Source organism: Saccostrea echinata, unplaced genomic scaffold (assembly GCF_033153115.1).
Source record: "Saccostrea echinata isolate AGI-Se365-2 ecotype Australia unplaced genomic scaffold, CSIRO_AGI_Sech_v1 ptg000016l, whole genome shotgun sequence".
Lineage (NCBI taxonomy): Eukaryota > Metazoa > Mollusca > Bivalvia > Ostreida > Ostreidae > Saccostrea > Saccostrea echinata.
The window spans coordinates 27163400-27186979 of NW_026889765.1; the positions used below are offsets into that span (position 1 = coordinate 27163400).

Consider the following 23580-nt stretch of genomic DNA (forward strand, 5'->3'; position numbering starts at 1 on the left):
CCTAAATGAAAAAGTAATAATATCATATTGCTAAGTTTAATCTTCTTTCTGTAAACCGAGCTTCGTGAATATTGATTCTCCTCTTTCTCTCATTAAAAATGTGTCTTGGCGAACAGTCCTCCTTAATCTTTACGAAGAAATATTAGTTCAAGTCATCCATTATGGATCGTAGGGAAATAGGTGTCACTGTTCTGTTAACTTGATTCTTTTTAATCAGCAGCGCCATGATTGGGTGTGCCGTTTTTCTCCTGGCTATACTTCTTCTTGTCTTCTGCTTTTGGCAATGTATTCGGAGACTTCAGCTTCCGCACTACGAGGGACGTCATGTGGTTGTAACCGGATGTGACACCGGATTTGGAAATATGCTTGCAAAAGAGCTGGATTCGAAAGGATTTTCTGTGTTTGCAGGGTGCTTAACTAATAATGGAGAGGAGAATTTAAAGAAATCGTGTTCAAAAAAACTAAAAACTTTTCCTTTAGACGTGTCTGATATAAAGAGTATTGAGAAGATGCTGAAATTTGTGACGTCACATCTACCCAACGATGTGGGTCTGTATTTTATATTCCTAGTATCTGTTTTGTTTTTATCGTTAAAAAAGCACTTGTTTCACATAAAAAATACTTATTATGGCGTACATGTGTAATGATATACAAATGATACATATATATCTAATGCTAAATTTGACTCAGACCATTTACAAATAGTCAACAAATCACATTTGTGACGACACATAATGTGTATATGAGCTTATACACACTTTCAGTCCAAAGGGTTCATCAGAGCACCTGACGTATGGATAGTGACCCCATCCTTAGCCTTCTTAAAATATTTAATTACGACAACTTATCAAAAATACACGAATTCCTATCATAATCGTACCTAAATCCCGGTATCTAATTAAAATGCAAAATTCCTGTTTTATTACGTTTCAGTCAGTTAGTCCATGAGCATAAGTAAAGTATTTTATTTACTAAAAGAGGACAATCTTTAAAGCTTAGCAAAACTTGGAAATTAGATATCGAGATTTACATTCTAGGAATTCATCTATTTATGATAAGTTGCCTTTCAATTCTCATAGGCCTGGGGTTGGAAGAGGGGTGTTACATCATCCATACGTAAGACGCCCTTGATTCATAACTTTCTTAACCAGTAAATATATAGAGATTGTTTTCGTTTGACGTATTTTCCCTTCGAGTTATTTCCCTTGGCCGCCATCTTGAAGGTCAAACTAGTGAACTTTCCTCTTTGATTAACCAATTTTAAACATGTATGGCAGAAATCTCTGAAATACTAAAACGAAGCTTTTGTCAACATATATTCATAAGAAATTCTGTATTATCTTCCCCACTTAGCCCAGTACGACAAGATTAAATTGGTTGAATATTAATGAAGGAATCTTGGCTTGTTGACCTCCAATATGGCGACCAACGGGAAATAACTCTCTCTAAAATTGCATCTATCGAAAACTAACTGATGTACATATTGTATATTTAGGTATATGGTGCCTCATAAACAACGCTGGTATTGCAGGCAGTGTTGGTCCAATCGACTGGCTTAAAAGACGTGATTATGAGAAAGTCATGGCTATAAACCTTTATGGGATGGTTGATATGACCAATGCCTTTTTGCCTTTAATAAGGAAAGAAAAAGGACGCATCGTCAATATGACCAGTATTTGCGGCAGAATAACTCTCGGTCCGACGCCATATTGCGCATCAAAATATGCAGCAGAAGCCTACTCCGATTGCCTGAGGTAGCCGTAATTTATTAATTTAGCAATGCGGACAATTATTTTTTCTTTGGGATTTTCTATAAACCTAAATCAGTTTATATATATTTTTTAATTTTTTTTTTTTGGAGGGGGGGGGGGTGCTCACATGCACTGTAGAGCTCTTTAATCAATTACAATGTTATCTATGCAGAATGAGCACCAGTCTGTAGTTTTAAAGAAAAAGATAATTATAGCATATTGAAATAAAATTGCTTTTTCTCACGCATACCTTCCGGCTGTGGATTTGATGATCTTCAAGAAAACGCTAAAATCGAAAATTTAATTTGCATGCATGTGTGCCACTCCAGTCTTTTCATTTTCTTTATTAAATAGGAGAGATCTTTATAAAGAAGGGGTAACTGTTCACATCATAGAGCCAGGTTATTTTGCCACCAATATTACAGATCCTAATAAAGGAAAGTCTGTATTTCGGTCAGCGTATGAAAAAAGTAACCCGGATGTAAGACATTATTATGGGGAACCATACTTGGCGGAAGGTGGGTAGACGTAAAACTCTTTCTTCAATAGACCCAATTATACCATGATAAACATTTTTTTTTATATATATATTATACTTTATTAAAAAAAATGTGTCCTGCAGCTACAATATACCCTGAGGTTGTATAACGGTCTTTTGAAAAGTTTAGAAGACCAGTAATTGTACATGCTAAATTAAAAAAAATTGCAAAAAGGTGGAGAGAGGTGAACTTTTATCAATATTGCATTCAAAATAAACCGAGAATTAAGAGTAAATATATATTACTCTTTGACTGTTTTTGTAATGTTTGAAAAATTTGATTAGTATTCAACGTGCTAATGTTACTTTATTATTGACTGTGTGGAAACCATTGATTTTCAAACAAAGGATGATGTGACATACGGCCCCCGGTAAATTGACAAAAAATTAAATGTCCAAATTTTAGTCTAATTTTTGCATGCAGCTAATCACTGATATGTGTACCCTTATGGAAAACTACTTTTAACAAAAATAGAAGCATAATTTGGAAGATATAGATCTTTCATTTGGGTAGGAGTACCATGTTTACATCCGATTCCCATTGAATTTTGGCCCCGCCCCACTCTTTTCAGTGCAAGTACAAAAATATCTTTTCTTAATAATATAATAATAATTGATATATTAATTACAGTGTGATTTAATTAATTATTTTCAACAATTAACGGTTTTATTCTTCTTTATTGCTGTGTTGTATCACAATTTTTTTTTTAATTTTCTTTGTCACATTTGTAACATCTTTGGAGAGAAATGTTTTTAAGGAAGCTCTAAACACTAACAAAAAGTGCTTTTTGGACTTGGAGAAAAATATACCATATAAAGGTGTGCATATTGAGACGATTTAATTCATTTTCAACATTAGGTACCTGCCTTGTTTCTGCAAGAAAAATGTTCAAAGACAATGGACTATGCGTGAACAGAAATCACTGTTGTTTACCAACATTGGGAAAATTAATAGAAATAATGAATTCAATTACTTATTCTTGGTCTAGTATAATGCTACGAATATTTTAATCTATTACAAATTGTGTAATTAACTATAAATAACCATTTTTTCTATCTTACTTCTAAGGGCAGAACACTCTAACCGTATAAAACTACCCTACAATTAGAACTCTTTAGTGTGCAGTGTTTAGAGCTTCCTTAAATATATTTAATTTTATTATAAAATAAATATTCAAAAATTGATCATTGAATATATTTAAATTATTAATCATTATATCCTTCTTTTTTTAAAATAAATTATAGCTCAACTTGAATCAAGCCTAAAATTTTAAAGTTTAAATGAAAAACACATAATACACTGCAACATAGAATTAAATATTCAAACCGTATATGAAATTTAAAAAAAAAATGTACAAACATTAATTCTTTAGTAATTAAGTTTATAGTTTTTTTGACATTTTCCATGGTAGAGTAAAAATAAAACAAAATGACAGGAATCCCCCCAGGAAAAAATGTTTCATTTTTATAATATTATATAAATAGTGCACGTTTTTGAGGGTAACAGTTGAAATTGACACCCCAAGGAAAACCATTGTCAACCGACGCGTCAGCGGAGGTTGACAATGGTTTTCCGAGGGGTGTCAATTTCAACTGTTACCCTCAAAAACGTGCACTATTTATTTTATTATACTGAATGTCTTATTGATTTCGGATGTCATAAAAAAATTCGGAGATCGTTGTTGAGTTCACGCTTAGAAAGCTTTCAAACTCCTCGCTTCTATTTTTCTCAATAAGAAAGCTTCGGAAAAGATTTACCAACCTCTTTATTGTTTGTTTGCTACTCAAAAGTCCTTTATCATCTAAAGTTTGCACTCGCAAGGATGTTTCGTCTGTCGTTTGTTATTTTCAAGTAAGCTACATCGGACGCAAGCTTTTATTGACGTCGTTTATTCAGCTTCTTTCAAACGCACAACTGACGTTTTGAGAATTCTACGGTGAACCGTACGCGCATGATTTGAACGCATGTGATATTTTCGTAATGTTACCCGTTGTCAAGTGTGTTGCTAACGCTGAGGGTAACATTACGGATTGTTAAATGCGTCTAAACCAATCAGATTTTAGTATTTTACATGAAAGTATAATAAAAAATAATATATATGCCCTAATAGAATCATATATAATTAAAAAAGACAGGGTTGTGAATATCAAGTATGAAATTTCCTAACTTGATTTTTTAAATCAGATAATGAATCAGTTTATATCAAAAGATTCTGTTACTGTGTTCATTACATTATCACAGTCGAATATTACATACTCGGATAAATATTTTTAATCACAACTGATAAATATAATTTAGAATATTCAAAATTGTTTCTACAATGTAATATACACTTTTTTTGGTATAATTTAAAATACTTTATTTCTTAATTAATTTTCAATATTTTCTTTTATCTATATTCATTTTTTAATTTTAAAAAATGCAGATTTATATTTATTTTTTACTACATTTATATATATTTATTCTTTTTTTTCTAGAACTTCATTTTTTTTTTAATTTAAATTTTATTTTTATGTTTTGACTGAAGTTTTCATTTGAATTTATTTTTACACTTTTTTTTCAAAGGTAGTAATTCTCAGGTAAATCACATATACCTGAAAGCAGACTATAGCCTATTGATCACTCAGGTGTAAAAATCAAAATGTTGGCTATGTGGGAATAGGATTTATTAATATACGAGCGCAAGTAGGTACATTTTTCTCCTTTGGCTGGTCACTGTATTTTATTGAAATCTACCTATATGTGAAAGGAGAAAAATGTACCTAACTGCGCTCACATGTTGTTTTATAAAAAATGGTAAAATCTAGCTGGCCTCTCCTATTATGAACAGTTCGACGAAACTATTTTTTCTGACGTAAGAATAAATTCATATGCTAATCGAGGCATCGGCGTGACTTTCTAACTGACAAATCAGCTAAATGAGATGCATTACGAGTGAGTACCACAAAAATACTAAGGAAATTTTATGCTTGGAAAAAAGGCTTTTTTACCTACTTTCCGATAAACAATTTTTTATGCATTTGAGTCACAGATTAGGCACGGATCTACAATTTCCCAGCTCATAGTTACAAACAATTGATATATATATATATATATATATATATATATATATATATATATATATATATATATATATATATATATATATATATATATAATCTAAAGTTTTGTAAAGCGTTTGGTGGGCATGCAATGCGCTAGGTCTACACGAGTGAATACAAGTTTCATGTGCATTTCTTGACCCAGAACGGTAAACGCTGAGGTTCCATGCATATTATTATGTATAAACAGCCTTGGCTGACAATTAAAAGTTTGAAATATGGTAGAGATAATGTGTAAATTGACCTAAACCACGTATCTATGATAAAATGTAAACATGTAGTAAACGACAGCATGTTTTGTCGTTCTGTCATCGGATTGGACAATTGTTCTCGGTAAGCGACTATGTGCGAAATAATAACAATAGCCATATAGGGTAAATTTCTCGGACATGCATATCCCTCTATTGTACTAAGACCCGCCTATTCTCTTTTCATAAAAGAACATATTGTCACAAACCTGGCCGAATGTTAATGTCATAGGGTCTAAAAAATCATAGATAATGCAATAATCCTTATAATTAAAATGTGTCGGAACTATTGAAACTATTCAAAAGGCGTCGTATTTATTCACACTTGTTTGAAAACTATCAAAATCGTTGTAGATTAAATATAATTCGTCATAGAAAAAGGGGCCCCAGATAGCAGTTATGTCACATCATCCTTTATCAAAGTTATTTGAGTGTTCTTCAATCTTACAATGAACATATCTCAAAAGTCCAGAAAATATGCAGTTTTCGATCTTGCGTAGCCTTTTATCTCCCTAACTAAAGTATACTGTCAAATCAACGGTAATATTTAGACTAGAAGGTATATTATCAAAATCTTCATATTGAACCGACTTCCGCTTCTACAAAAAAATAAGGGACATTTTCACCTGTAGTGTACACTTCTGGCTGATGCTATAATGTAAGTCCCGCCTCATGAATGTTCGAGAATACGTTGTATGCACAGATTGAATTTGGTGAAATTACATTAACTTTCCTTATGCTAACAATTGCTCTGCTTAGAAATATACAGCATTGGATACTTTGTGATAGTTCGTTGTGTTGCGAGTATAAGAATGTCGTATATTCTGATAGTTCATACTGTAAGTGAAATTGAAATAAACAATTCCAGCAAAGAATCAAAGCAAGGAAAAGTGTGTAGAAATATTGAATATTTTCATTGTTTCTTTTTCACAGCATTGGAAAAGGCAGAGAAATTCCTCAGTCTCGTGACGAACAATAACCCGAGGCTGGTGGTGGATGCCTACCTGAATGCCGTGTGTTCGCGGTACCCCGCCCCCAGATATGTGGTGGGGTTTAGCGCCCAAGTGGTCTTCAGAATCCTTTTGTCATTACCAGAAAGTATTTCAGATTTTATTTTGTGTTCAACGCGACCGGTTCCTGTGAATATGGGAAAGCTGTAAATTTTTAACGTTGTCATTATATGGAAATGCAGCTAAAATGTTAACTGTGAAATTAAAAAGGATTTTTATTTACTAGTAGATGTATCTGTTGTATGATAGTGAGTTTATATGAGACTGAAAAAATTAAAAGCGTAATATATTTCAGTGACATTATGTGGCAGTTTTGTGAAATATTAACACATATAATATGAATATAGTAAAGTCACATCCACACAATAATATTAACAATTCATTGACTTGCAAAATTAAAAAGCAAAAAAAAAAAAAAAAAAAAAAATTACTTGTATATGATTTCATGATGTGATCATGAATATTTATTTATGTTTACTTGTAACATTGATTTATGTGCAGACACATCCAAATTGCTTTAATCTTCGTTGATATATCTTTGTTTCCATTTATATCTGTTAATAACAGAGAAAAAGGGAGTAAAACATTATAGCACTATTTTCCCACATAGTTTTGTAAAAAGAAAAAAATATATATATGACATTGTTGATGAAAGTTCTTTAAAGACTGAATCATAGTCAGTATAATGTCTTGCTGTGTAATTATATTTCATATCCAGTTTTGACTTGAATCCAAGATTCAATTTTTTAATACAATTAATAAAACAAAACAAAAAAAAAAAATCTGAAATTTTGTGGAATTTTGATTTAATATATGTCTAAAAGATCTTTATCCCACACAAGGCAGAGTATACTACCATTAAAATCTCCTTAGATATAAAAGGGGGAGGGGCCAATTATTGTATATAAGGCTTCTAGACACAATGTACAGCATCTACGCTTTTACCTTTTGCCCACCCTTAACAGTATGATACGCAAGCATGTAAATGTAATGGTGGTATATAATTACTATAACGCAATTAGACTGTAAAAAAACCTTATACATATATATGGATAAATAAAAACCCACAACAGCAATATTAATTCAGTGTTTCATAGTCTTTTTTTCACTTCTCAACTATATTTTCTGCTCCAATCCTGTTTATGCTAATTATTATGGGCTCCGGTGAATGTATAACCTCAAAACGCCTAGAGATCTAGACCCCTCCCCCTCCCCTTTCAGGTAGAACTATTTTGGCACAGGTAAAGACAGAGTCAAAGAAATTGCACCAACATTGGTAGAATGATCCCAAAATATCTAAAGTTTATCGACAGTGTTTTGCGTAAAAGGGCTTAAGATAATTGTAAAAATAACGAGGCAGTTTGTTGTCTAATCTCAGAACTTAATAATTTTTGCAACAACTTTGGGTCGTAACACAATATTGTCTGGTCCAATACACATTTTTCCACATTCATAGACATGCGTCACTTATCAATAATACCTGAATTAACCCGCTTATCTCTAAATACAGGTCAACTTTCTCTTTACAATACAGTTAATCTTACTGCCTTGTACAGATTAGCTAATCAACCTTGATTAGAAAATACAAGTCGAGGCTTTCTATCGTTAAGGTCGAAATTCTCAGGTGTTGTGTATTGCTGCATTATAAAATATTGATAATGTAGAAATGGAGACTTGTGGTTTATATATTTATAGACTGATTGGGAATATGTAGAAGAATTGTGAAATATATAATTCAGTTAAACTAATTTATTGGGAATTTCTGTTCAAAATGCCATCAAAAGAACCTCAGTGGCTGAGTGAATACCAACGGGTCAACGACAAGCAACAACAGTATCTACGCAAAATTCACGAATTGAGGAGAAGCCTCCAGAATCGAGAGGAGCAACTGATGATGATAGCGATAGAGAGGCAGAGGTTACTCCGGGGTAGACGTAAAAACCCGAGGAATCCGAAAATGACAAGCATAACGGACACCCACATTCAAAATGGACCGCAACCTTTTCCTCACAGACAGAACGAAAAGCGATTTTATCTATCTCCTACATTTGTTCCTAGAAAACTTGCTCCAATCATAAAAGGGAAACAAATCGTGGATACTCGGTCTGAGTCGTCTGAGATTGACCACGATAAGGAGTCCATTGATATTATAGCCAAACGAAACAACATCAGTTTCATTGGTCAGTTTTCTTCACCAGCCTGCAGTCCCTCTCCGAGACTATTTCCGAAAGAGAGACAACTTCTGAATATGTCACGTGTTTCCTTCAAGGAGGTGGATAAAAGTAGACCATCGGTGGCCTCAGTAATGACAGTTCGACCAGTGATGGAGTATATTACGGACATTAGCACTAGAAAGGCAGTGTATTCCTCAGGAAAATAAAGTATTTGTAGTGCTATCCTCTGACATTTAGGTATACCGGAGATATTTTCTGCTAGAAGTGTTTCTGCGATTGATTATTGTGTTCGAACAACACATTAAATAATGGAATTGAGTAAGTCAGAGCACATGCAATACCATGCAGATAAGAAGACAATGATCTTCAAGTAACTATCTAACCATTTTCCTTGTAATGAATTTCTATATCATTCAGCAAGAGAAGTTTATTACCCATGTGAATATAACTTTATTTTCTGAGACTGACACTTCATTGGTAGAGAATTTGTTTAATAACGGATGGAGGAAACTCTTCGCAAGAAACAAATATGTATATTTGTCTACATTATTGTTATAGGGTGTCTGTGAAATAAAGTTACAAGTATGTAAACCAAACAATAAATTTATTTTACCTACGTACAGATCTGATCCTATATCAAAAAGATGCATGTAGATCATGGAACATAGGATGCGTTAGTAATTTGCGTCAGTAATTTAAATCCTAAAATAATAAAACTCCAGCAAAACTGGTGACGCTTGCTCTCAGTACCCAATCACTGTCATCTTGGGTTCTGACGTAAACGTGGTCGTTATTCTGAAGATGAACAATCACAGTGGTAGATCCCGACTCGTAACCACCTTCACTGTGGACAATTGATTCAGCAACTGGACTTCCGTTTACTACGATAAATGCTCTAATCCATTGTCCCGAGTGTACAAGAATTGTAGTAGTAAATAGATAGACTCCCGAACGTGGACAAATAAATATACCATCAAATGAATGATAGCCTCCTCCGTAATTTGTAATTTCTGAATCGAATATAACCGTAGAATGCTTTCCAAGAGTAACATCTTGCGAGAGTCTCGCGTAAAATGCAACATTAGATGAAATGTCTCGCTTCTCCAATCCTGAAACAAACAGTACTCTAAAAAGTACGTGTAAGATATGCACGTAGGAACTGGAGAGGGGTGGCAAGGAAGCCGCCCCCACCCCACATTAATATTGCAAGTATGTACGCTATGCAATAGTAAGGCAATGCTAAGTGAAGGTTTCGCCCCCTAAATAATGTATTTTTTAAATTAATCTATCTATTTATTTAGTGACAAGAAATCTCAGTTGTACCTCCAAGCCCTCTAAACCGACACTGCTTCCCAAGTCACAGTGCCTGTTTCAACCTACACTTCGATAAAAAAAGACAGAGATTTTCATTTATTTGTCTATGTACGAGGGCTGTTCGAAAAGTTCGCGGACTTTTGTTATATTTACTAAACGTCAAATTATATTAAAATTTAGTAGACATGTATTAAAAATAAATTCAAATGGTTTGAAATTAAAATCTCGAAGAAATAATGAAAAAATTCAAACATTCAAAATTCAAATCTTAAAGTTCTTTTTTTTTCAAAATGCTACACTCCTACAGTTTTGGTCCAATTTCGGTATAATTTGGTACATAAGTACTAAAATACATGATTCTCTTTAGTTGTTTTTGATTGCGATGAACAATGTTGCCATGGTTACTAAATATAGAATTTTCTCTGAAATTCTTTCAAAAAGCTATTCCTCCTACAGTTTTAGTCCGATTCTATATAACCAGGTACATAAGCAGTCTACACTAAGATACATAATTGCTGTCTTCGTTTTTAACTTCGATGAAAGCTGTTGTCATGGTTACTAAAAATAGAAACTTCTGTGAAATATTTTAAAAATGCCACTCCTCCTACAGTTTTTGTATGATTTCAATACAAGTTCACAAGAAGACTACAATAAGATTCATAATTCTGTATATCGTACGAAATTCTTAATGTATCGGTTTTTGATTTTGAAGAACTTTCTGTGAAATGTCTGTGGAATTCTTTTAAAACACCACTGCTCCTAGAGTTTTAGGTCGATTTCAATATAACTATGTAAAAGACTACATTAAGATACATAATTCAGTTTTTGATTATTTCAATGAACGGTGTTGTCATGGTCTAAAAAAAGAATTTTTTGTGAATTTCTTTCAAAACGCTACCCCTTCTACAATTTTAGTCTGATTTCAATACAACTGGGTACACAAGTAGACTACACTAAGATACCAGTACATAATTCTGTATATCGGTTTTTGATTATTTCAATGAACGGTGTTGCCATGGTTACTAAAAATAGAAATTTCTGTGAAAATTCTCCTCCTACAGTTTTTGTCCTATTGCAATTAAACCTGACTCTGAAAGAGACTATAGAGACAGTATGCTGTTACCACAGGTTCAGGCTAAGTGCTACCTTAATTAATTAAGTAAAAACCAGTAGAGCTACAGTCTCAACAGAGACTTCTGGTTTTTAATTTAATTTTGGATATGAATAAATATTATCTAAATTCTCAGCGTTCACTTGTCTTCGGTTGTACAAGTTGATTTAATTTTTCACTTGATTAAATTTTGTGTGATGAAACTTAAATAGCATAAATGTTTTGTTCTTTAATCAGTTACTGTTAGTTTATCTAGAAAAGAAAAAAGGCTATGCTGAGACATTAATATTGACTAAATTCTATTTTTAATCATTTATTTTTTTTTTAACAACATACGGGTAAAATACAGGTAAATCTCCGACAGAAATCATACTTTTGATGTTACCAAAACATATTTCACAACTATTGCTATATACCTTTTTTCAAATGTGTGCAAAACGGGACCAAACCTTATTTTCTTACCTTCTTTCACGGTTGATTGATTTTCACGCAGTGTGGGATTCTTCTCTATGTTCTTCACGGTTGACTGATTTTCACGCAGTGTGAGCTTCTTCTCTAAGTTATTCACGGTTGACTGATTTTCACACAGTGTGAGCTTATTCTCCAAGTTAAGGATTTTCTTGTCTTTCATCTTGATTTCATTTTCAAGGTCGAGAAAGCGATTTTTTAAAGACGAAATATCTTCCACTACATGCTTGATAATATTTGTTAGCTCGAGAACTTCATCCAAACTGAAACAAGACCGACAGCATAGTACAAATATAATGAGTACTACAAATTTTAATGTGAGACTGATCATGACGAACTTCAAGACCAATATAACTTGCTATATACGTAATGAATTCTGATTGACATAAATGATAAGAAAAATCCCTGTAGTTAATCCTTCTAGTTGGGAAAAATGTTCGTGTTGCAGATGTTTCTGCTGTTTATAATAAGGGGCTTATTATTATATAATGTACATGTATTATGATTTTGTATCATGATTTTGACCGGACATGTATAAATGTATAATGAAAAAAGGTTTGAAAATTAAGCCATTTTCTAGTTGATTTATCCTTGATTGAGATTATATGCTCCTCAACTGTATTTCAAAAAAAAAAAAACAAAAAAACAAACAAACAAACAAACAAACAAACAAACAAACAAAAAACAAGCAAACAAACAAAAACAAAATGGTATGCAAAAAAGAAGGAAAAAAGAAAGAAAAAAAGAAATTGACTTAAAAACAGAAAAAAAATTAAAAATGAAAGACCAAAAAATGTCACGTTTTTTCTACAACTACATTTAAACAAAAACAAACTAGTTAAGTTTCTACTTGTTTATTTGTACAAAAAAAATCATTTTTTTAATTTCTAACCTAATCATACTACTAACATTAAATTTAAAAAAGAAAGATAACTCTAAAAATAAAAAATGCTATTTTGTGGTTTCTTTACTTACATGTATAACCTTCAACATTTTGAAAATTTTGGAAATTTAGAAACCATTCAAAAGCTATTTTTCAACCTTAAAATAAATTACATTGCAATACACAACTTTTACTTGCTTTTTCAGAATGTGGTTACATAAAACCTTTTCTGATGGGTTTGAAAGTTCAAATAAAGAAAAATTAGTTGTTTTATTTGTTAAAAATCTGAATGGAGATCCTTCATAAATTGCATGCTAAAATGTATTGAATGAAAATATATTCAGTATGTTTGACCTCCTTTTAAAATGTTTCCTCACATATTGCAAGAAAGTAACAACATTCAAAAACTATGACATACATATGATATACAAAGGCAAAGACATATAAAATCAAATTTTATCACAATAAAATTCTGTAAGATTTAAGCGACATGAAGAGATCTCAGATATTGTCAAGATCCTTTAGATACATGTAGTTAGCTATTTGTTGGTTGTCTTTCTTTTCGTTTTCGGGCATTGAAGGAAATGTCACGATATACATGATAGTTTTACTGGTATTTTATTAACTTTTAAACATATCTAATGCTAATAATGAAGCATCAAATATCGATGTTCTAACTATGTTCATTTTTCAGAGAAAGCAAAAAAAAAAAAAAAAAAAAAAAAAAAAAGTAAATAAATAAATAAATTTTAAAAAAAAAGCCATTGCTGAACTTTACATACAAAAACTTAATATTTGATTATAATCAAGTTTCCTAGAGAACATTTAACAAAATATATAGTTCTATGGGTAAAAAAGTATTGAGAGTAATTATATTTTTTGTTGCTGAGTTTGAACCGCAGAAATATACTTATGCAACAATGCAAATGGCATTTTTACTAATGATACATGTATCTTTTAAAAGGACGCTCTCGACGAAGTTCAAATTCCATGGTAGTTTTATGTTAGGGTGAACTGCCCTTAATTTTAAATAAAATAAACGGAAATCATCAGTGGATGACAAAGTTATGAATCGAAGTATTCTTAAAATTATTTTAGACCTGAAGAAAACGAATACTTTGTAGGCATGTATTTAAACAACAATGATTTCTGTATACTAATACTTTTAGTCTGAGAACATTTTTTCCTTGGGAAATGTTGCAAATACCCTATTTTGAAAATAAAATAATTGTAAAGATTAACTTAATATACACTCCTTTCTATGATATTATTTTCTCAAAGTCAAAAAATTCATTTTTCACTGATGATAGGAGCCTCCTAAATCTTGATAGGAGCCTCATAAATCTTGCTTTCAGTATGAGCATTATTAAACAGCGACCATCTGGTTTCTACCATTTTTTAAAAAATTATCATTATCTAGATCTAATTGAAAATGAAGAGAAAACTGAAAACCAAGGAAAATTAATATGGTGTCATATTGTAATTTTTGAATTTACCAGGTGGTAGTATGTAAATACAAAAAATTACAATATGACAACTTTTTGTATTACCGGTACTACCAGCGTGGCGCAATGGTTGGAGCGTCTGCTTTAGAGAGTTGATCCTTACGTCGCAGGTTTGAATCCACCGTGCGACGCAGTAAGTGTTGGCACGAAAAAGATCCCTTATTGCTCAAAAGCCGTAAGTGCCGCATACGTCTAAATTTGCAGCTGGCAAGTGGTGGTGTCTCAAAATCTCGAAGGGACATCAAACAATCAACCGACCAAACAAACAAAACCACCTGGTAAATAAGACAATGGGACAACGATCGATGGGGAATCTATTTTAGAGTTATCGCTCCTACCAAGCAAGTGTACTGAAAATTCTTGCATAAATTCGATAGGTGTGAATCTTCTTACTAAACAAGACAAAAAAAAAGAGAACATTTTGTTCCTGTGTGCATTCTCGTCATATTCATAAACGCATATTTGCCTACAAAACTGGTAAATTACAACAGCCATTTTCATCTGAACTCCGAGTGGTTCCTCCACTGTGTTTTGTAATGGTGATGACTTTTCATGGCAGGCCCGTAGAACGCGAGGGAGGGGGGGGGGCATGGAGCCCGCCCATCCCCTATTTCTGAGTATAGTATTTTGCTATAGTAAATTTTCCTTTAGGTGCAGGTTGCCCCCCCCCTTCCCCTCACTTTTTGTTGCTGTAAAGTCGAGCACTGGCAAATTCCAGGATTTAGACAGTTAATTGGGTTTTTTTTTTTTTTTGGCTTGTCAGATATTTTGGGAAGTCCCCCCACCACCACTTCTGAAACCGTCGCTACGGGCTTACATGGAGCCGCCCAGAGGAATAGGAGTCTTTTTGTACATCCTTAAATCTTCTGTTCTATTGTTGAGTTGTAAAACCAATCAGATGATCTTTTAGTTTTTCCTGACATTCCGTTAATGAATGCACCCAACTGTTATCCATAAAATTATTCTTCGTAAGAAAACAACTCTCATTTTTACAATGGAACATTATCTTACATTACGTTCACGGTGTATAAGACCTTTATTTTCAACGTGAACGCATAATAGATTCGTCATTCAAGAACCTAAAAAACATAGCCATTGACCAGTTTCATGCAAAAGCTACATGTATATCATAAATGGGTCTTGGCAGTGCCTCTTCTAAACTTGAATTACATGTTGTTTTTTGTTCCCAGTAATGAAGCAAGGATTCATATTAAGAATGTGCATTATCTGTTTTTATAGCGACAATTTTAAAGACTTGAAACCTTCCTCCTTTTTTAAACCAGATCCCCCCATCATCATGAGCACTAAAAACTAATCTTTTTTTTTTGTATGTTCATAAAAAATCTCAGAGCAATATCCTTCATGTACATCCCTGGCTTGGAATCATCTAGAATTGCAACATATCGTGAATATATTCAGAGACGAATACCAGGCTGGGTTTTTAATTCACTGAACTCATTAAGTATACTGAAGTCTTTTCTACCTTTTTAAAACAAATTCATTTTAAATCTGTGATCCTTAAATATTATGGCATAAAGGATCCAAAAGAAGGAACATAACACAGGTTTTTTTTCAATATATGCAGATTTTAATATAGATTTGTTTCCAAGCATATCACATTTTAATTTTTTTTTTTTTTGGACAAATAATGCTAGTCAAAACACACAAACAATGGTAGATGTCTATGGCTTATTTTTTCTTATCACATCAAATTAATGTTCTCAGCACTTACAGTGTAAAGAATAATGGCTTTAAAAAACTCACAGCTGTTAAAACTTCTTAACTGAATTTACATCAATGGTTAAGGGACACAACTCACATCTGCATCACAAATTATAGACTCATCTCAGGTGATGTTAAAACAAGACTTAACAATAACTCAATGATTCAATTAAAATAAACTATTAATTAAAAAAAGCCATGATAAAGAAATAGTTTTAACTCTGTTTCTTTTATTCACTTTCCAATTTGTGCGTGCAAGTTTTTTCATTTCTAAAATGACTAGTTCACAAACAATGAATAAAGGTTCAAATGAAACTAATACGTTCTTCAGAACAAAAGAATGAAGAAAATTGGCTGGAAATGGCATATAGCAATTTATATTTCAATTGTATACATATCATTTTTCAACGATTAAAAAATATACTTTTCATAGTTAATACAGAGAAAAATTAATATTTTTACATTATGTACAGATTTGGCGAGATATATGTACAGCCATAATCTCATTTTTATAATTACTTTGCAAACATTTGCCATGAAATTCTATTCACACATTTTATGCAAAGCAATTATTTCACAATTTGCATTGTTATATAATTCCACAGGAAAAAAATAAATCTCCATTCCTTAATTATATATACTGGCCATTGGTCTTGTATGCTTTTTATGTTCATTAAAACATGTATAAAAGCACCTTACGAGCTCAAATGAAGCATGTAGAGCTAACCAAGATCTTCATTTTACATGGCACAAATATTAATGACACTATTTTTTCATCTTTCATAAAACTGATTCTTTTGCTAAAATTCAGTGTAAAAAATGCAATCTATTTGAACAATGTAAATTAATTCTGACACAAATGAATAAAATTTCATCCCATTATTAGTCCACGATCAATTTGTTTTATTTCATTGGAGCAACTATTCTGACTCAATGTCAACTAGGAATGATCAGAGATGATTTGGAATACCAAATTTTTATTCAGTGTTTACAATGTCATGAAAATATTTTGATAGTTAAATAAATGTTTACACATTTTACATTTTGAATGTCACGTTGTGTACCGGTATCATTAGATGAGTATGTCAACGACCTTCCCCTAAAAAAACGCACAACTGAACCAGAGGCCTCAGCTTCGAGTTCCGACAACAGTCTAGGCTTCTTAAACACCAGCTTTGTACAAAGCCTATCAATTCTTTCTGAGAGCCTTCTTTTTTGGACTTTGCAGCAACTCTTCTCCTATTCCTTAGGGACCATCTGGTGGTACCGAGACACTAGAAGCTTTGAGTGGACTGGGCCATCTCAGGCCCGGGGGGACAAGGTTGTCATGAGGATGGGGGAGGGGGCTGTGACTGGCGGGGTTGGGCCAGCAGGGCCAGTGTTTCTGGACTCGCTGCAGCTTTTAGGATGTTGTTCTCATGCTCGAGTTGCGAGTTTTTCTCGATGAGTTCTTTGATCTGTTCCTTCAGAACTTCAACTTCTTCTCTTACGGCATACATCAAATGGCTCTTGACCAGATCCTAAAATAAATGACGCTATATAAACACAAATGTTTTTACAAAAACACATGTATCCTAAACCCACATCAAAAGATTTAATGGGCAGTTATATATTTCCTCCTTAAATCTTTATCTTCGTTTTACTGTGTATTTACAAGTTACAGGAAGTTGCAGGTGTCAAGACCTAATCACCTGTTTCATCATGTATCTTAATAACCCTAAACCCTGAGGTACAGCAATAAAAAAACTATAAATAACACACTATACCTGGTAAATAAATGTACCTAATTTAATAATCCACTGAAAGAACTATTTGCTGACTAGTAATTGAGAACATAATGTTCCAACACACAAATGTAGTCAGTGCAGCAAGTTCATCCTTTCGAAGAAATACATACTGTCAGAACTATTTGGTAACTTCTTGATTAATTTTAGAAAACATTCCATCAGTATCAATGAATTAGCTGCTTTGATTAGCATGCTGATTTTTTATTTTTGAAATTTCACTATAAATAAATCTTTCTGAGATATGAGAATTGAAGCAGACCTTAATTACTTTTGCATGTCAAATTTGTTAGGTCTTGATAATAATATTTATTTCAATACATAAAAAGCATTGAGGGATTTGATTTCTTTATTTCTCTGTTGTTGCAAAAGATAATCAAAATGTCAAATAAGTTCTGCAAAAATAGTCTGAAAACACGAGTTCTATTTCTGTGTCATTTATTAACCAATTAAGTCAAAAAGCAAAAAAAGAGACCTGAGAGAGGGGGAAAAAAAGACAAATTATCCTGTTTCTTGTGCCATTCTTCATGATAAACAACAACGACTAGTTATTTCCATAGTAACAATTACATCAACAATATCCAGTGCTGCAGAAATTGGGCAATAAAATTCACAATTGTTTTGTGTTTTTGCCAGAGATCTCCATGCCCTTGCAATCAATAAAGACCCCCTATCTGTAACTTCTGCGCAGAGACTGAATTTCTACTGACCAGAACTATACATATTACAAAGTTACTCTTAATTTTTACTTTCCCTTTGGTTTCATTAGAACAAACTCTTGATTCCTTAGAATTAACTTAAGTTTCCTTACAATCACCTTTGGTTCCCTTAAAATTCGACCAGATTCCCTTAAAATCGCCTGTGAATCCCTTAAAATTATCCTTGATTTTCTTAGAACTATCTTTAATTTCCTTAAAATTTTTGCTTGCCTCAGAATTATTCTTTGATCAACATGTAAAAATTGTGGTACTCACCATAGCTTGCTCAATCTTGTTATCAATGGCTACTGTGCTTGAACCACTGCAAATAAAATAAAAACATCATTATTATCTCATTAAATATTCATACTTCAGCTATAAAACATTGTTAAGATAACTCTACACAAGAATGACTTGTATACCAGAAATGTCACCAAGTACTACTGCAACCTGTCAAACTTCAATCAAGCTTGACATTTGGGAATTGTTTGTGAAGGGGATTTCCTTTCTATGTACCAAAAGACTTCCAAAATTATGCAAACCCTTTCACACTATTAGTGAATAATCCTGCTGCACATTGAACTATCTTGGAGCAACTAATTATATTTTAGTAAATATCATAACCTGTGCAATTAATTAAGCTAACTTTTGACATGAAAAATACTTGAGAAAAAAAAAAGACAAATGAAAGATAGAATGATTCATGATTTAAAAAAAAAAATCAATATCCATGATGAATTGAAGTCCACAAGAGAGCATTAATTAAAAAAATTTTTTTTTTAAATTCAAAAATTTTTTAAAAATATAACGCACTCAAAACACAGGAAGAGATGAAGGATAGTTCTCATCTCTCTCAGAATCCGAATTTTATCATGCTTGCTTTTCTCTGAACACAGAGGGGCATTAAGCAATGAATCCATATCAGAACAGACCACAATCCAAGTCCAGCTCACAACGGCTGCTAAACGCTGAATGACTGACATGTCCCGGACCTCTGACTTTATATACACCATCTCACTTCCTCGAAAAACCAGATCAGACCAGATCCCAAAACCTCAAATATTTTGCTCTGTTAATGACGATGCCCTGTACAGTCGACAGGTCACAAGGGGAATTCACAGTGATTATGCGCTATACTGGATAAATGAAAACAGTACTATCTCCTGCGGAAGATATGAACATACTACAACTGAGTGTTAGTTGTTTACGACACTATAGTGATTCAAGGACTTCTACATTTAACTCCTCCCCAACGATCAGCTGTTTGAAGTTGAATGCCCTCTGAAATATAACCCTGACCTTGACTGCTTGTGAACCTCTTGTTGATCAATGTAAATCCGTAACCTTCTTATCTTTAATGGCTCAGCAAAACCATCCAAAGGGGCATTGAAACTTGTTTAAATGACTTTTTTTTCAACAGTTCAATAAAACTTTCCTCATACTTGTAAGTTAGAAAAATTCTCAACCATTATGTTGTAGCTATAGCATCTTTTTACTGTGGTCTCTGATGCTTTTTGCTAGAAAATTATCTTCATCACTTAGCATTTGTAGCAGTTTTTGAGTCCTGATTTGAAACACTTTCAAAGATCTTTTCATTTATTCATAAAATAAAGGGAAATGTTTCCGAGTTTGTATTCTCCTTAAAACTTTCAGAAAGCTCTCAGAAATATTTAACTTAACTTCTTATACATGACCTCCACAAAAAAGAAATACAAACTTTTAGATTTACAATTGCATCTACATTTATTTTTCAAGTGGTTAAACACCAGCCTAAGCAGTTCATCAAAGCATTATAAAACATGTTTGCCTCAGAGCACTGCGCAGGTCCACCCTTCAAGGGCAAAGTTCGTCTGTTTGTTTACTTGAATTATCCAATGCAGCGTCAATAAAATTGTGCCCTAGGTCACCCACCCCTTGACTGCCTGATTCCAGTCCCAGGGTTGCTGTCTGACCTTGGGTTGGGGATAACAAAGGCTATTTTTATGGGGGAAACTTTCAATCTGTATTGAAAAACATTATCAGCAGATTAAACAGTATTATGTTCAAAAGAACCAATTGATAAGACTTTATGGTAAAAATGGATATTATAATTTTTTTTTGAAGAGCCCAATCCATCATTTTCCTTTGTCACAATACATTTATCATCCTCTATTTAGGTCATTATCAGGAATGCCTATAGAGAATATTTATACACAATTTTTATTTCACATTAATGTTACTAGTTGTGTCTTCAAAGAAATAATAAAAAGACTGCAAACTAGTATAAACAGGTCCACACTGCCTGCATGTGCAATTAACTGTGTAGCACTTCGTTAATTATGTGACAGAATGACCCACATCTAGCTGACAGCTGTAAATGATTTGATGACCATTATATGCCTATATATGGCCTGGTATAAGTAGGTCTGGAGGTCATGAAATAGGTCACTCGGCCAAAAATGACCACTTCAGCACATCTGATTGTCACCATCCTTGATGTTCATGTGCATGTAATAGCAAAAAATATCTAAATACATCAAAGTTTACTGCTAGCTTAGGGTATTTAATGTATCCTCTTTATGATGTACAGAAGAAAATATGCAGTACATATACATGAGTATGTATAATGCATAAATCACGTACATACAGAATATTCTATTCATCAGGTGGATTACAATATTTAAAGAACAACATTTAATCAAGGTCTTTCCTCTATATAAATATTCTTCGACACCTGGCCTGGATCACTGAAGGTCAAAAAACACTTCAGAAAACCCAGATCAATCATTCAGAGTGGACAAATATTGGCCCAATAGAAATTACTGCTGACTGGACAATAGAAATCTGATTACATGTAGTGTCCATCCAGGGAGAAGGTCAAACTGTTTATGCTATCTGCCATAGTGCGGCCTTGAAGATAGGATAAGCCCTGGCCACTGGTGGCCAGTCTATTGAACAAACAATTAGTACAAAGACAATGTAAAAACGTGAATCCTGTACACTCGTGAATCCTGTACACTCGGCTGAGGTACAATTGCTGGGTATAAGGTATTTAGCAAAAGTATACAGGCAGCAAATAATGCCCTTACAGGCAGTAGGTGAAAGAGTTTACCGGTATTGTATACCCTACCCCCTCCCCTCCCCCAACACTTTTATGTATAATTTTATATAAACACTGTAGACAGTGCATCCATCAGTGAATTATATATAATGTTTTTCAACTGTGCTAATGTGCAAAGAAAACCTGACAAAAGATAACTTTGTGTAATGAAATACAGATTCTTTACATTACCTGCCAATTAATTTCCATTTTACACACAACATACTTTTGTATTAACATTGAGTCAATATTGCTACCATATAAAGCAACACAGCTTGCTAGATCAATTCATTCTGTGTCACCTAGGTTTAAAATCTATTCTAAAAACTTTGATGGGAACCATGTCCTCAATTATGAAACATTAAAAAACATTAAAATAATTTAAATACGATTAATCTACTTAACATAGCTTAATTACGACCTTATTATATTACAGTATTTCTAATACCTACCTGGCCGTCATCCTCTGGAATATTTAGCCCAGTATAAAAAATCAATACCTTTGGTCTCTTTGCATAAATGTATATTTACGTAATTAGAAAACAATAGGATGATTTAAAGCACATCCACTAATTGTGATTTTCTGAGACATATTTTACCCTCATCTGAAACCACAAGTCTATACCTTTGATGAAATGAAAGCCATTTTGTTACCTGATTCAAATAATGTTCCATCGAAATGTTCCATCGAAAACCAAAACTACACATAAAACAGATAGACACTGGTCTGATGGTGTTCGAGTTTAGCAAAAGTCAGTTAATTGTGTTTCAATTTACTGCCAGTGGAAAATACACCTCTGTTTTTTAATCTATTATAAGCTTTATCTAAGTCAGTTATTTGTGGTATATATCATATGTGTGAAGATAATGTTTCTATTTATAGTAAACTCAAGTTCCTCTCTCTCCAGGTAGCATCCTTTTCATCCCCAACTTTTCCAAATAACATCCACATTTTGTCTTAAAACAAAACGTCTGCAAACAGGTTTCCATGAACCTATGAACCTTCTGAAAACAATATATGCCAAAGACACAAAAAAAAATTCTCTCCACAACAAATTTTCAGAAAAGTCACTTCAAGGAGACTTCAGATACAATTGCAGCTATTCTCTTTTTTTTAAAGCTCTGCATTATGCATGGTTCATCTAGGATGTTACAATTATATCTGTCGGTTGATCAAGTGCACACTTAATTTGAATGGAAACGCCCAGTACGTGTGCTTTTAATAATTCAGAGAAGATCATCCATAGTTTAAAGAAGCCTCCTGCAGAGTGCAGAGTTAAGTGTGTATTACTAATACAATACAAAACACAACAAACTGCGCATTACTGTTATAACTTCATTATTATCTACCAAATCGACCAGATAAATAAAGATCAAAATAAAACTGTTCTACTTTTTGGACGAGTCAAAATTGCTTTGTAATACTTGATTCATCAAGTTTTTTTTATGGTGGCATTTTAATCAATTCCTTTGCAATGTTCACTTAGGAAGGATGCATTGATAGCCTATAATAGTCCTTCCCCCAATCATCCATTCCAATATTTATATAAAACGCAGATAAGATGCACCTGCCCTAAAAAAAAAAAAAGTAAAAAATCTGGGTCACTTGGCACAAAGGTAAACAACAAGTGGAAAGATCAAAAAAGCAAATTTACTACATTCTTTCTTCAGCGACAAAACAATCTCACTTGATGGAAAATTTTTTGCTCTGATGTAGAGGCAGAATTGAATTAATCAATAATAAACTCTATCCTCTCAATCCAGACAGGCTGCAGTGACTTTGTTTCGTAAACTATTTGCCCTGGATGCATTGCTTTTTCTGAGGGTAACATTTAAGCACATACAAGACTCCCAATAATCTTGTATAGATAAATCTTAACAAGATGAATGTGCTGATGAAGATGAGGTAATTATTTGGGTGCAAAATGACATTCCCTGGTTTATTCACCTCACTGACAATAAAGTCTATAGGATATACACCTTTAGCAGGAATTGTGACGTCAGAGAAATCTCGCACATATAAAATGCAATATTCGCAACAAAAAGCCGCCATAATCACCAAATCACACAAACAGACAATATCCCCTGGGTCACAACCTTCCCCCCCCCTCCCCCAAAAAAAAGGCAGTCATCACCATCAAAAGGTAAAGACATCACAATATCCCCAACAGAATGCAGTCATCATCACCACAG

General features: G+C 33.0%; 3 protein-coding genes across 3 annotated transcripts in view; 1 reads left to right on the forward strand and 2 right to left on the reverse strand.

Annotated features, from left to right (window-relative positions):
- The first annotated feature begins 201 nt into the window (after positions 1-201).
- On the forward strand, positions 202-7059 carry LOC133189072 (dehydrogenase/reductase SDR family member 9-like). Its single transcript, XM_061324507.1, has 4 exons — positions 202-549; positions 1496-1754; positions 2106-2269; positions 6573-7059. Exons 1-4 carry the CDS (start codon positions 225-227, stop codon positions 6797-6799), a joined length of 975 nt encoding a protein of 324 aa, XP_061180491.1. The 5' UTR covers positions 202-224; the 3' UTR covers positions 6800-7059.
- A 2466-nt stretch (positions 7060-9525) lies between these two features.
- LOC133188266 (complement C1q-like protein 4) lies at positions 9526-11879 on the reverse strand. Its single transcript, XM_061323638.1, has 2 exons — positions 11711-11879; positions 9526-9932 (listed from the first exon to the last, which is right to left on the reverse strand). Exons 1-2 carry the CDS (start codon positions 11877-11879, stop codon positions 9526-9528), a joined length of 576 nt encoding a protein of 191 aa, XP_061179622.1.
- Positions 11880-15669: 3790 nt separating this feature from the next.
- Positions 15670-23580, reverse strand: part of LOC133188611 (TSC22 domain family protein 1-like) — a 42304-nt gene continuing 34393 nt past the window's right edge. Inside the window, exons 2-3 of the mRNA XM_061324104.1 lie at positions 18585-18630; positions 15670-17346 (exon numbers count right to left, since the gene is read on the reverse strand). Coding sequence (XP_061180088.1) covers positions 17152-17346; positions 18585-18630 — 241 coding nt within the window. The 3' untranslated portion in view covers positions 15670-17151. The remainder of the gene's footprint in view (positions 17347-18584; positions 18631-23580) is intronic.

What these genes read in the sequence shown, in the direction of transcription:
- LOC133189072 (XM_061324507.1), top strand. Translation starts at nt 225, where the DNA reads ATGATTGGGTGTGCCGTTTTTCTCCTGGCTATACTTCTTCTTGTCTTC. An exon ending in ACATCTACCCAACGATGTGG is followed by an intron (nt 550 to 1,495) that starts GTCTGTATTTTA and finishes TTGTATATTTAG; the next exon opens with GTATATGGTGCCTCATAAAC. An exon ending in GGAACCATACTTGGCGGAAG is followed by an intron (nt 2,270 to 6,572) that starts GTGGGTAGACGT and finishes TCTTTTTCACAG; the next exon opens with CATTGGAAAAGGCAGAGAAA.
- LOC133188266 (XM_061323638.1), bottom strand. Translation starts at nt 11,879, where the DNA reads ATGAAAGACAAGAAAATCCTTAACTTGGAGAATAAGCTCACACTGTGT. An exon ending in TCAATCAACCGTGAAAGAAG is followed by an intron (nt 9,933 to 11,710) that starts GTAAGAAAATAA and finishes TGTTTGTTTCAG; the next exon opens with GATTGGAGAAGCGAGACATT.